General features: G+C 38.6%; 1 protein-coding gene across 4 annotated transcripts in view; it reads left to right on the forward strand.

Moving 5' to 3' along the window:
- Positions 1 to 14,967, forward strand: part of ATP6V1H (ATPase H+ transporting V1 subunit H) — a 147,085-nt gene that overhangs the window by 78,426 nt on the left and 53,692 nt on the right. For all 4 annotated transcript variants that reach the window (XM_080801765.1, XM_080801766.1, XM_080801767.1 and 1 more), the window contains one exon: positions 10,461 to 10,562. In XM_080801765.1, coding sequence (XP_080657891.1) covers positions 10,461 to 10,562 — 102 coding nt within the window. The remainder of the gene's footprint in view (positions 1 to 10,460; positions 10,563 to 14,967) is intronic.

Below are 14,967 nucleotides of genomic sequence, written 5' to 3' on the forward strand. Positions count from 1 at the left end.
TATAAAAGAGGAAAAATCCTAAGAATATCATTGAACAGAAATATATGGAGACAATCTATAGAAACAAAGACTTCACGGGTAACACGATTTCAATAAAAACGTATCTATCAATAATCACTCTCAATGTGAATGGCCTAAATGCACCCATAAAGCGACACAGGGTTGCAGATTGGATAAAACAACAGGACCCATCCATATGTTGTTTACAAGAGACCCATTTTGAACCTAAGCATACACCTAGACTGAAAGTGAAAGGATGGAGAAGCCTCTTTCATGCCAATGGGCCTCAAAAGAAGGCTGGGGTAGTGATTCTCATATCAGATAAATTAGATTTTAAACTGAAGACTGTAGTCAGAGATATAGAAGGACACTACATAATTCTTAAAGGGACTGTCCACCAAGATGATCTAACAATTGTAAATATCTATACCCCCAATATGGGAGCAGCCAATTACATAAGAAAACTATTAACCAAGATAAAGAGTCATATTGATATGAATACATTAATAGTAAGAGATCTTAACACGCCTCTCTCAGTAACAGACAGATCATCCAAGCAGAAAATCAATCAAGAAACAAGAGCATTGAATGACACATTGGACCAGATGGACCTCATAGATATATACAGAACATTCCACCCTAAAACAACAGAATACTCATTCTTCTCAAGTGCACATGGAACCAGAATAGACCACATACTGGGTCACAAATCAGGGCTCAACCAATACCAAAAGACTGGGATTATTCCCTGCATATTCTCAGATCACAATGCTTTGAAACTGGAGCTCAGTCACAGAAAAGTTCGGAAGGAACTCAAACACCTGGAAGCTAAAGACCACCTTGCTTAAGAATGCTTGGATCAACCAGGAGATCAAAGAAGAACTTAAACAATTCATGGAAACCAATGAGAATGAAGACACTTCGGTCCAAAACCTATGGGATACAGCAAAGGCGGTCTTAAGGGGGAAATACATAGCCATCCAAGCCTCCCTCAAAAAAATCGAAAAATCCAGAATACACCAACTGTCTCTATACCTTAAAGAACTGGAGAATCAACAACAAATTAAGCCAACTCCACACACAAGAAAGGAAATAATCAAGATTAAAGCAGAGATCAATGAAATAGAAACTAGAGATACAATAGGACGCATCAATGAAACTGGAAGCTGGTTTTTTGAAAGAATCAATAAGATTGATAAACCATTGGCCACACTCATCCAAAAGAAAGGAGAGAAGGCCCAAATTAATAAAATTATGAATGAAAAGGGAGAGATCACAACTAACACCAAGGAAATAGAAACAATCATCAGAAGTTATTATCAACAGTTATATACCAGTAAGCTAAGCAACCTAGATGAAATGGATGCATTCCTGGAAAACTATAAACTCCCAAAGTTGAAGCAGGAAGAAATTGACAACCTGAATAGACCGATATCTAATAACAAGATTGAAGCAGTGATCAAAAACCTCCCAAAAAACAAGAGCCCAGGACCTGACAGATTCCCTGGGGAGTTCTACCAAACTTTCAAAGAAGAAATAACACCTATTCTCCTGAAGCTGTTTCAAAAAACTGAAGCAGAAGGAAAACTTCCAGACTCTTTTTATGAAGCCAGCATTACCCTGATCCCCAAACCAGGCAAAGACCACACCAAAAAGGAGAATTTCAGACCAGATGTATCACTGATGAATATGGATGCTAAGATTCTCAACAAGATCCTAGCAAACAGGACCCAACAGCACATTAAAAAGATTATCCACCATGACCAGGTGGGATTCATCCCTGGGTTGCAAGGATGGTTCAACATTCGCAAACCAATCAATGTGATAGAACAAATCAATAAGAGACGAGAGAAGAACCACATGGTCCTCTCAATTGATGCAGAAAAAGCATTTGACAAAATCCAGCATCCATTCCTGATTAAAACGCTTCAAAGTACAGGGATAGAGGGAACATTCCTGAACTTCATAAAATCTATCTAGGAAAGACCCACAGCAAATATCATCCTCAGTGGGAAAAAGCTCACAGCCTTCCTGCTGAGATCAGGAACACGACAAAGATGCCCACTCTCACCACTCTTGTTCAACATAGTATTAGAAGTCCTAGCAACAGCAATCAGACAACAAAGAGAAATAAAAGGTATCCAAATTGGCAAGGAAGAAGTCAAACTCTCTCTCTTCGCAGATGACATGATTCTTTATATGGAAAACCCAAAAGACTCCACCCCCAAACTACTAGAACTCATACAGCAATTCAGTAACGTGGCAGGATACAAAGTCAATGTGCAGAAATCAGTGGCTTTCTTATACACTAACAATGAAAACACAGAAAGGGAAATTAGAGAATCGATTCCATTTACTATAGCACCGAGAACCATAAGATACCTGGGAATAAACCTAACCAAAGAGGTAAAGGATCTGTACTCGAGGAACTACAGAACACTCATGAAAGAAATTGAAGAAGACACAAAAAGATGGAAGACCATTCCATGCTCTTGGATCGGAAGAATAAACATTGTCAAAATGTCTATGCTGCCTAGAGCAATCTATACTTTGAATGCCATTCTGATCAAAATTCCACCGGTATTTTTCAAAGAGCTAGAGCAAATAATCCTAAAATTTGTATGGAATCAGAAGAGACCCTGAATCGCTAAGGAAATGTTGAAAAACAAAAACAAAACTGGCGGCATCACGTTACCTGATTTCAAGCTTTACTACAAAGCTGTGATCACCAAGACAGCATGGTACTGGCATAAAAACAGACACATAGACCAGTGGAACAGAATAGAGAGCCCAGATATGGACCCTCAACTCTATGGTCAAATAATCTTCGACAAAGCAGGAAAAAATATCCAGTGGAAAAAAGACAGTCTCTTCAATAAATGGTGCTGGGAAAATTGGACAGCCATATGTAGAAGAATGGAACTCGACCATTCTCTTACATCGTACACAAAGATAAACTCGAAATGGATAAAAGACCTCAACGTGAGACAGGAATCCATCAGAATCCTGAGGAGAACATAGGCAGTAACCTCTTTGATATCAGCCACAGCAGCTTCTTTCAAGATATGTCTCCAAAGGCAGAGGAAACAAAAGTGAAAATGAACTTTTGGGACTTCATCAAGATCAAAAGCTTCTGCACAGCAAAAGAAACAGTCAACAAAACAAAGAGGCAACCCAAGGAATGGGAGAAGATATTTGCAAATGACAGTACAGACAAAAGGCTGATATCCAGGATCTATAAAGAACTTCTCAAAGTCAACACACACAAAACTGATAATCATATCAAAAAATGGGCAGAAGACAGGAACAGACACTTCTCCAATGAAGACATACAAATGGCTACCAGACACATGAAAAAATGTTCATCATCACTAGCCATCAGGGAGATTCAAATCAAAACCACATTGAGATACCACCTTACACCAGTTAGAATGGCCAAAATTAGCAAGACAGGAAACAACGTGTGTTGGAGAGGATGTGGAGAAAGGGGAACCCTCTTCCACTGTTGGTGGGAATGCAAGTTGGTGCAGCCACTTTGGAGAACAGTGTGGAGATTCCTCAAGAAATTAAAAATAGAGCTTCCCTATGACCCTGCAATTGCACTACTGGGTATTTACCCCAAAGATACAGATGTAGTGAAAAGAAAGGCCATCTGTACCTCAATGTTTATAGCAGCAATGGCCATGGTCGCCAAACTGTGGAAAGAACCAAGATGCCCTTCAATGGACAAATGGATAAGGAAAATGTCCCCCTCCCCCCACTATGGAGTATTATGCCTCCATCAGAAAGGATGTATACCCAACTTTTGTAGCAACATGGACGGGACTGGAAGAGATTATGCTGAGTGGAATAAGTCAAGCAGAGAGAGTCAAGTATCATATGGTTTCACTTATTTGTGGAGCATAACAAATAACATGGAGGACAAGGGGAGATGGAGAGGAGAAGGGAGTTGAGGGAAATTGGAGGGGGAGATGAACCAGGAGAGACTATGGACTCTGAAAAACAATCTGAGGGTTTTGAAGGGGCAGGGGGTGGGAGGTTGGGGGAGCCAGGTGGTGGGTATTAAGGAGGGTACATATTGCATGGAGCACTGGGTGTGGTGCATAAACGATGAATTCTGTTACACTGAAAAGAAATTAAAAAAAAAAGAATATGTGGTCCATATATACATGGAATATTATGCAGCCATTAGAGAGGATAAATACCCAACTTTTGTATCAACATGGACGGGAGTGGAAGAGATTATGCTGAGTGAAATAAGTCAATTATCATATGGTTTCACTTACTTGTGGAGAGAGTCAATTATCATATGGTTTCACTTACTTTTGGAGCAGAAGGAATAATACGGAGGATATGGGGAGATGGAGAGGAGAAGTGATTTGTGGGAAATCAGAGGGGAAACAGACCGTGAGAGACTGTGGACTCTGAGAAACAAACTGAGGGTTTTGGAGAGGAAGGGGTGTGGGGTTGGGTGAGCCAGGTTGTGGGTATTGAGGTGGGCACGTATTGCATGGAGCACTGTGTGTGGTGCATACACAATGAATTATGGAACACTGAAAAAAAATTAAATAAAAAAAAACTAATTATGTAACATATGGAGACTAACATAACATAATAAAAAATTTTAAAAATGTAAAAAAATACAATTAAAAAAACTGTATTCAGAGAAGAGTTGGAGGGAGCTCTTTCTTTGCTTACCACAGAATCTCTTTTTTTGAACCTATTCTTTTGAAAATTTTCATTGATGACTTGAATATAGAAATGGAAAGCATGCTCAGTTTACAGATAATAATACAAAAATATTTTCATTGTTGATGAACATATTCAGTGGCCTAAATGGTCCTAAAGGATAGCCATTAAAATCATTTCTGTATATTCTAGATTTAATTTTAGTTCCTTCACCATTTTTTTGAGTCTAAGACTATATTTTTCTTTTCTTTTTTTTTTTTAAATATTTTATTTATTTATTTGACAGACAGAGATCACAAGTAGGCAGAGAGGCAGGCAGAGAGAGAGGAGGAAGCAGGCTCCCCGCTGAGCAGAGAGCTGATGATGTGGAGCTCAATCCCAGGACCCTGGGATCATGACCTGAGATCAAGGCAGAGGCTTTAACCCACTGAGCCACCCGGGCACCCCTAAGACTATATTTTTCAAATGTTAATGGAGATCTTGTTAAAATGCATAAAGAACTCCTCAAACTCAACACACACAAAACAGATGATCATATTAAAAAATGGGCAGAAGATATGAACAGACACTTCTCCAATGAAGACATACAAATGGCTACCAGACACATGAAAAAATGTTCATCATCACTAGCCATCAGGGAGATTCAAATCAAAACCACATTGAGATACCACCTTACACCAGTTAGAATGGCCAAAATTAGCAAGACAGGAAACAACGTGTGTTGGAGAGGATGTGGAGAAAGGGGAACCCTCTTACACTGTTGGTGGGAATGCAAACTGGTGCAGCCACTTTGGAGAACAGTGTGGAGATTCCTCAGGAAATTAAAAATAGATCTTCCCTATGACCCTGCAATTGCACTGCTGGGTATTTACCCCAAAGATACAGATGTAGTGAAAAGAAGGGCCATCTGTACCCCAATGTTTATAGCAGCAATGGCCACGGTCGCCAAACTGTGGAAAGAACCAAGATGCCCTTCAACGGATGAATGGGTAAGGAAGATGTGGTCCATATACACTATGGAGTATTATGCCTCCATCAGAAAGGACGAATACCCAACTTTTGTAGCAACATGGACAGGACTGGAAGAGATTATGCTGAGTGAAATAAGTCAAACAGAGAAAGTCAAGTATCATATGGTTTCACTTATTGGTGGAGCATAACAAATAATATAGAGGACAAGGGTAGATGGAGAGGAGAAGAAAGTTGAGGGAAATTGGAAGGGGAGGTGAACCATGAGAGACTATGGACTCTGAAAAACAACCTGAGGGTTTTGAAGGGGCGGGGTGGGAGGGTGGGGGAACCAGGTGGTGGGTATTAGGGAGGGCACAGATTGCATGGAGCACTGGGTGTGTCGAAAAAACAATGAATACTGTTACGCTGAAAATAAATAAAAAATTGGAAAAAAAAATGCATATTCTAGCTCTGGAGATCCAGGATTTGGTCTGTAATTCAGCACTTCTAAGCTGATACCAATGCTGTGAGTTTGCAGGCCATATTTTGAGTATCAAAGGTCTCTGCTATATGAAGAATGGCTCAGGTCACTGAATGTTGTATAAGGCAGGCATTGGCAAACTTTTTTCTGTAAAGGCCCAGAAAGTGAACAGTGGAGACTCTGTGAGCCATTTGTTCTCTGTCAGAACTACTGAGCATCAGTACTGAAGTGCTAAGGCAACTGTGGACAGTATGTAAACTAATGAGTGTGATTTTGTTCTGATGAAACTTTATGTACAAAAACAGGAAGCTGCTGGCTTTGGACTTCAGCTATAATTTGCTAGTTTCTGGTTTAAGGTACTCAGAACAAATATTCTGTTATGCTTTTAAGGACTCTTATGTTGATATTTTCTTATTTCCTAAAATGATATCTTAGTAAAAATTCAAAATAATAAAAATAACATCAAAGTACTTCAACCTTTTGAAATTATTAAAATGTTTCAGTTGAATTAAATGTAATTTTAGAATACTTTGCAAATTGGCCTTTTAAAAAGAGCAAGTTTGAAATGAAAAAAAGTAAATGTATGGGAGATTGACTATATGTCTTGCTTTTTCTTTGTGGGTTTTCATGTGCTTGAGTTCAGTGAACTGCCATCATGGTGCAGTTGTGCTTAGTGTGGACTAGAGTCAACAACAGCTAGTGATTCAAATCTGTTTCAATATTTGTTGTGTCCGTAGGCAAACTGTGGAACTTCTCTGGGTCTCATTTTCTCATTTACGGGTTCTTGTTGTGAGGTATATGTTTACATCGAATTTGGAACATATATGCATGTAATAAATCTTCATTTTATCTCTTCTATTATTTGGAAATGCAGATATCTCAGTTAGTCTGGAAGAAAAAAGGCATGTAAGTACTTTCTAAAGAAATAATTCCCTGATTTACAGTTAGGTTTTTTATTAGTGTTTCCTGTTGTTTATAGAGTTAGATATGTGACATGCTGAGATGATGATAGAAAAAGGTAGGCAAAGAAATGAGCCATTCTCTTAGGAGATGTTACCAAATAAATGAGCTGCAGAAACTGAAGTACACAAGCTTCATAGACTTGTACAGGTTTTTGAACTATTAAAGTAGATTTTTATTACTTTAAGTATTTTAAGTATTTAAGTATTTGTTTTAATGCAAATGATATGAGCAGATATCGTGATTCAAGATGTTTTCTAATACAGATCTTAAGTAATACGGTTTGTATTTTGTAATTGAAGAGTTTGTATGCAAACAGGCAATTAAATAGTTTCAAAACTTTTAATGTTAAATATTTTGAACTTTAAATTTGCAATTCTGTAGTTTGGCTGTTGTGGACATTGGGCTGCAGGTGCTCCTTCAGATCAATACATTTTACTTTGGGGTAAATACCCAGTAGTGCAATTGCTAGACCATAGGGTAGCTCTATTTTTAACTTCTTGAAGAACTGCCATAGTGTTTCCAGAGTGGCTGTACCAGCTTGCATTCCTACCAACAGTGTAAGAGGGTTCCCCTTTCTCCACGTCCTCAGCAACAATTGTTGTTTCCTGACATGACAATTTTAGCCATTCTGACTGAGTGAGGTGGTATATCATTATGGTTTTGATTTGATTTCCCTGATGCCAAGTGATACCCATCCACAGATGAATGGATAAAGAAGATGTGGTATATATATACAATGGAATATTACTCAACCATCAGAAAGGATGGATACTTACCATTTACATCAGTGTGGAGGGAACTGGGGGGTATTATGCAAAACAAGTCAGTGAGAGAAAACCAATTATCATATGGTTTCACTCATATGTGAAATATAAGAAACAGCCCAGAGGATCATAGGGAGGAAGGGAAAACTGAATGGGAAGTCATCAGAGAGGGAGAAAAACCATGAGAGACTCTTAACTATAGGAAAGAAACTGAGGGTTGCTAGAGGGAAGGAGGGTTGGGGAGGACAGGGTACTTGCGTGATGGGCATTAAGGAGGGCATGTGATGTGATGAGCACTGGGTGTTATGCACAACTGATGAATTATTGAACACTACATCTGAAACTAATGATGTACTATCTGTTGGGTAATTGAGTTTAAATAAAAAAAAATTAGAAATTCTAAGGGATAGTAACCTCTTGAGCATCTTAGTAAAATAAAGTAACTTTTTAAAAAAATGTGTGTGCTGAATTTTTGAATTCTAAGTTATATAGAACAGCCTGGGCCAAGTCATTTAAGTACTCTTGAAGGCATACAGAAGTAAAGTGAAAAGGTTTCTTCACTGCTGTTCTCTCTCATAGTCTTCCCCAGTGGTAACCAGAGTCAGGTGATATACTCTCCAGTGTTCTCTCATTCATAGACATAGCTGTATCTGTATCTTTATGTAGAGTTATTTATATGTGTTCCATCTAAATATGTTAGTCTGTGACTTATGTTTTTCACTAATTATGGCTTCGGGTCTGGTAAAATGACTTAGTTTTATTATTTTTTAAAATTTGAAATCTATTTTCTTTTTAATTGAGCCACTTTATTCCACTGAGCCTCTGGTGTTACCTCTCTGTAAAATAGGAAGAATCAATAATCCTAAGTTGTAGAGATTTTGATAAAATGGTGAATGTGAAACTGCTTTGTACTTGATATAGTTGGTTTACAGAGGACAAAGCAGGTGCCACCAGCACGGAAGAAAAAATGGAGGGAAAAGCCTAACTCTTGCATGTGGACTCTACCCCCTAACCTTTTCTCTTAGTCATTTTTTAAGCTAGTGTACATAGTTATCTTTGGAGAAATGTGAAGGCATTTCTGTAGGTTAGATTCCTAGAAGTAGAATTGCTGGATCAAAGGGTCTGTGCATTTTAAATTCCATTAGGAGCTGTCACATTGTTTCCCTAGTTGGCGGCATCACCATTTTATACTTAAATTGTGTATTCATATTTTCCAGCAAGTATGTATTGAGCATCTGTTGTATGGTCAGTACTTTTCTAGGTGTTGCAAACACAATGGCAAATAAAATTAATTTCTTATTGTCATTAGGCTTATATTGTATTTTGTAGAGAAAGAGACTAAACAGATAGTCAAGAAACTACATAATACCATAGCTGGTGGTGATGAGTCCTGTGAAGAAAAATAAATCAAGAAATGAGGACAGAAAATGATGAGGGGAAGGGTATTATTTTGGGATCAGAGACTCTTAAGCAAGAGGTGATATTTGAGCTGAGAACTGAAAAGATACTCTCTCAGTATTCTACTGGTTCAATTAGCTAGTTCTGTAAGGTTTTCGTGTATCTGTGTCTAAGGGAGTGACTGTTGCTGGCATATTAGAAAGCAGGTTTTTTAATATGTTGGTCTTCTGCCTGGCAATTAAAATAATTACAGATTCTGATTGATTATCCCAGTATGTTCTGTTTGTGGAATGAGTTGAGTTTTCTTTCCATTTCTGTGCCCTTGAGTAGTTTCAGTAACACAGGAATGATCTATTCCTTGAGTGATCTCCCTCACACTCATGCTGAAGACTCTCTCTCCCACTGGATTGGGTTCTGGGTAGCGCATTTCCCTCTTTCCCTTCACTCCTGAGGAAACATGCACCCAGAAACATCTCCTGGGTGAGATGAACCCTTCTCCTGAAGGTCCTTGGGGAAGCAGAAATCTGTGGTCAAGGCTCCAGCTCCCAGCAGAAGGGAGCCTTCTCTGTGTCTGGTTGGCTCCTGTTCTCAGAAACACCGTCAGGCTCCTGCAGTGGTTTCACTCTGCCTGTGCAGTTGCTGGGGAGAAAGGACAGCAAGGGAACCAGGATTATGAATTTGGGTGCCCATCTTCTCAGAAACATTCACTTGCTGTTTTGCATTGTTTTACTTGTGAAGTTCAGGTTCAAGTTCTTCCTGAGACTTGTAGTGAGAAAGAAGGCAGGAGAGAGGGGCGCAGGGAATGTCTATGCTGAGGGCTCATGTTCCATCTTGATCACAACTTAAAGCAACTTCTTAATACTAACAAAAGGCTTACAAATGATTAGTCTTCAAAATATAGTTGGCAAGGATTCACTGGTAACTGTATATTAAAATAATATTAACTCACATTCTAGTTGTCTTTTTTGAGAGAGCAGGAAAGTTATTTTGGGGATTGTGTGTGGTATACATTATGAATTTGAAAGTAACCTGATATAATAATGTGTAAAGATTTGAAAACTGCTAACTCATATGTAATATGTGTAATAGTAAGAGCTGTAGAAAATCCTTTTGTAAATGTCTATTTTCAGGAGATACCTGAAAATACACTGTGCTCTGTTGTGCGCTCTAGAACAACTAGAAATCAGTCTCTCTTTGGATTAAATTTATTTCAGAATTTTGACAAAACTTCTGGAGGTGTCGGATGATCCACAAGTCTTAGCTGTTGCTGCTCATGATGTTGGAGAATATGTGCGGCATTATCCACGAGGCAAACGGTAAGGGAAAAGTAGTTTAGCAGAGAAACTAATGCGGTAAGTGAAATCAAGATGCCCAATTAATATGGGGAATTATAATAAACCTAATTAAAAATGGGTAGTATAAAAGTATCAGTACAGCTATAACACTATTGTGTGGTGGCTAGCAGAGATCACATTAGAAATTTCACATTCATGATTTTCTTTGGTTTTTATGATTTTAATTTAGTAGCCATTTTGTGAGTACTCGTTATTTTTCAACTACTACTAGTAGTTACAGAGACGATGAGACATTATTATTATTATTTTTAATTTTTTTCCTTTTTATTATTTTTTTAAAATTTCTTTTCAACATAACAGAATTCATTGTTTATACACCACACCCAGTGCTCCATGCAATACATGCCCTCCATAATAACCACCACCTGGCTCCCCCAGCCTCCTACCCCCAACCCCTTCAAAACCTTCAGATTGTTTTTCAGAGTCCATAGTCTCTCATGGTTCATTTCCCCTTCCAATTTCCCTCAACTCCCTTCTCCTCTCCATCTCCCTATGTCCTCCATGTTATTTGTTATGCTCCACAAATAAGTGAAACCATATGATACTTGACTCTCTCTGCTTGACTTATTTCACTCAGCATAATCTCTTCTAGTCCCGTCCATGTTGCTACAAAAGTTGGGCATTCATCCTTTCTGATGGAGGCATAATACTCCATAGTGTATATGGACCACATCTTCCTTACCCATTTGTCCATTGAAGGGCATCTTGGTTCTTTCCACAGTTTGGCGACCATGGCCATTGCTGCTATAAACATTGGGGTGCAGATGGCCCATCTTTTCAGTATATCTGTATCTTTGGGGTAAATACCCAGTAGTGCAATTGCAGGGTCATAGGGAAGATCTATTTTTAATTTCTTGAGGAATCTCCACACTGTTCTCCAAAGTGGCTGCACCAACTTGCATTCCCACCAACAGTGGAAGAGGGTTCCCCTTTCTCCACATCCTCTCCAACACACGTTGTTTCCTGTCTTGCTAGTTACAGAGACGATGAGACATTATTATTATTATTATTTTTAATCTTTTAAAAAGATTTTATTTATTTGAGAGAGAGAGAGAAATCAAGCACAAGCTGAGCAGGGAGGGAAAGAGGGAGAGGGAGAAGCAGGCTCCCCGCTGAGCAGGGAGCCTGATGCCAATCCCAGGACCGGGAGACCACAACCACAACCTGATTCAAAGGCAGAGCCCAACCGACTGAGCCACTCAAGCACCCCTATTGTTATTATTTTTTAAAGATTTACTTACTTACTGGGGCACCTGGCTCAGTGGGTTAAGCCTCTACCTTCGGCTCAGGTCATGATCTCAGGGTCCTGTGATTGAGCCCCACATCAGGCTCTCTGCTTAGTAGGGAGCCTGCTTCCCTCCCCCTCTGTCTGCCTCTCTGCCTACCTGTGATCTCTGTCTGTCTAATAAATAAATAAAATCTTTTAAAAAAAATTTACTTCCTTCCTTCGGAGAGAGAAAGATAGAGAGTGCATACATGTGCATGGTGGGGAGGGGCAGAGAGAGAGAGTGAGAGAGAAGGTCTTAGGTTCTCTTCTTAGATTCACGATATTGAAGAAAATATAATACCTGTAAAGAAAGTTATAGTAGGTGTATAGTGATAAAATTATGTATTTCAGAGTATTGAGAAGAGAGGAATTCCATGTGGGATGAGATAGATAAGACTTTACAGAGGTGGTGATGGTAGCCACAGAATTTAAAATCATTTAGATATATCAACAATGAAAAGTTAGGCTTTTTCTGGGAAAAATAAGAAATCAGGGTACCAATATTATATCAAGGGAGAAAACATTTAAGGTAGGAAAGGGGTGTTTTCTGTTATTTGGAAAAGCAGAAATGCATGGTGCCTTGGTGTGAATTGTTGCTGTTTCACTTGCTAGTTTGTTTCCTAATGAGTAAAATTGGGACAATAGTCATAGTCCTTTTTCATGAGGCTGATGTAAGGATTAAATGAGTTAACCCAATACAGTGATCAGAGTTGTGCCAGCAGATACACAGCAAGTACTCAGTAAGTATTAGCTACTTTTACTATTACTAATATGGATATTTTATATTCATCAAAACTATCTATAAGGAAGACATGACAGTATTAATCTTATTTATTATAAAACAGTGTCAAGTAAGCTCAGAACATCTTAGAATGTGAGGAAAAATTGGCAGAGCCACAGAAGTAATTGCATAGTTTAACGTTCCACAATTACTTCATAATTTCTCTTCTCCTTATAGTGTATAAATATTTAAGCATTATAAAACATCATGTCAGTGACTGGATCCAGATGAGAGAAATTATCTTTTCTCTCCAAGTGTCTCTGACCTATATTATTTTTGATCTTCACCTTGTTTTTATCTAGATCTGATTTGGCTGCTCAGGTTGCTTTGTATTGGACCTTGGTAAAGTCCATTTCCAAAATTATGACAGTTTCATCTGGAGCAGAATTTGCCAGGGCTGTGGGATATCACATGGATCATGTACTGAGTTGTGAGGATTGACATTGCTATATGGAGAAGTAGGCTTGAGGTTAGTAGGGGACAGCCTACCTTTGCTCTCAGAAATGAGAAGAGGTTGTTCATGTCCATTTGGAGTGAAGAGTTTCTCTTGCACTTTTTCTGGGTGGGAATAATGAGCATGAACATCTCTGAACTCCATATGATGGGTAAATGTGCAAAATGCCTCTTTTATGGAGGGTAAATGAGAGAACATTAGGCAAATGTCATGGGAAACTACTCAAGATATTGATATCTACTTTAGGAAAAATAGAAGATTCTTGAGTGTAGCTACTGAATCACTCAGTGTTTGAACTGCAGGATGTTTTCATTCTGACCCAACAAGCCTTCATTACTGTTTTTTTTTTTTTTAATGTTATGTTAGTCACCGTACAGTATATCATTAGTTTTTGATGTAGTGTTCCAGGATTCATTGTGTATAACACCCAGTGCTTGATGCAGTACGTGCCCTCCTTCATACCTTTCACCAGGCTAATCCATCCCCCCACCCCTCTCCACTCCCAGACCCTCAGTCTGTTTCTTGGAGACCGTAGTCTCTCATGGTTTGTCTCCCCCTCTGGTTTTCCCTGCTTCATTTTTCCCTTCCTCCTAATGTCCTCCATGCTATTCCTTATGTTTCACAAGTAAGTGAAACCATATGGTAATAGATTTTCTCTGCTTGACTTATTTCACTCATTATAATCTCCTCCAGTCCCATCCATGTTGATGCAAAAGTTTGGGTATTCATCCTTTTTGATGGCTGAGTAATATTCCATTACATAGATGGACCACATCTTTATTCATTCATCTGTTGAAGGGCATCTCAGCTCTTTCCACAGTTTGACTGTTGTGGACATTGCTGCTATGAACACTGGGGTGCATGTTGCCCATCTTATCACTGCATCTGTATCTTTGGGGTAAATACCTAGTAGTGCAATTGCCGGTTCATAGGGTAGCTCTATTTTTAACTTCTTGAGGAACCTCCACACTGTTTTCTAAAGTGGCTGCACCAACTTGCATTCCCACCAACAGTGTAAGTAGGTTCCCCTCTCTCCACACCTTCTCCAACATTTGTTGTTTCTTGCCTTGTTGATTTTTACCATTCTAACTGGTATAAGTTGGTATCTCAGTGTGGTTTTGATTTGAATTTCCTTGATGGCTAATGATGATGAGTACTTTTTCATGTGTCTGCTAGCTATTTCTATGTCTTCTTTGGAGAAGTGTCTGTTCATGTCTTCTGCCCATGTTTTGACTTGATTATTTGTTCTTTAGGTGTTGAGTTTGAGAAGTTCTTTGTAGATCTTGGATATCAGCCGTTTATCTGTAGTGTCATTTGCAAATATCTTCTCCCATTCCGTGGGTTGCTTCTTTGTTTTGTTGACTGTTTCCTTTGCTGTTCAGAAGCTTTTTATCTTGACGAAGTCCCAAAAGTTCATTTTTGCTTTTGTTTCCCTTGCCTTTGGAGACATGTCTTGAAAGAAATTGCTGTAGCCAGTGTTGAGGTTACTGCCTATGTTGTCATCTAAGATTTTGATGGATTTCTGTCTTTGATGGATTGAGGTCTTTCATCCATTTAGAGTTTATCTTTGTGTTTGGTGTAAGAGAGTGGTTCAGTTTCATTCTTCTGTATAGAGCTGTTACTGGTCTTACATAGAACTTTATTCCGGATGCATGTCAGAAGCAAATGGCACAGATACAGCAGATTTGTAAGTCTGTGTGTGCAAGATCTCTGTTTTATTTTTTAGTTTTGTCCTTGTATTCTTCAGCTCCAAGATTTCTGTTTGGTTCTATTTATTTCTCTTTCTTTATTGTCATTTTGTTCATGTGTTGTTTTTCTAATTTTGTTTAGTTGTCTGTGTTCTCTTTCATGTCATTAAGTTTCT

Source organism: Martes martes, assembly GCF_963455335.1.
Source record: "Martes martes genome assembly, chromosome: 4".
Classification (NCBI taxonomy): domain Eukaryota; kingdom Metazoa; phylum Chordata; class Mammalia; order Carnivora; family Mustelidae; genus Martes; species Martes martes.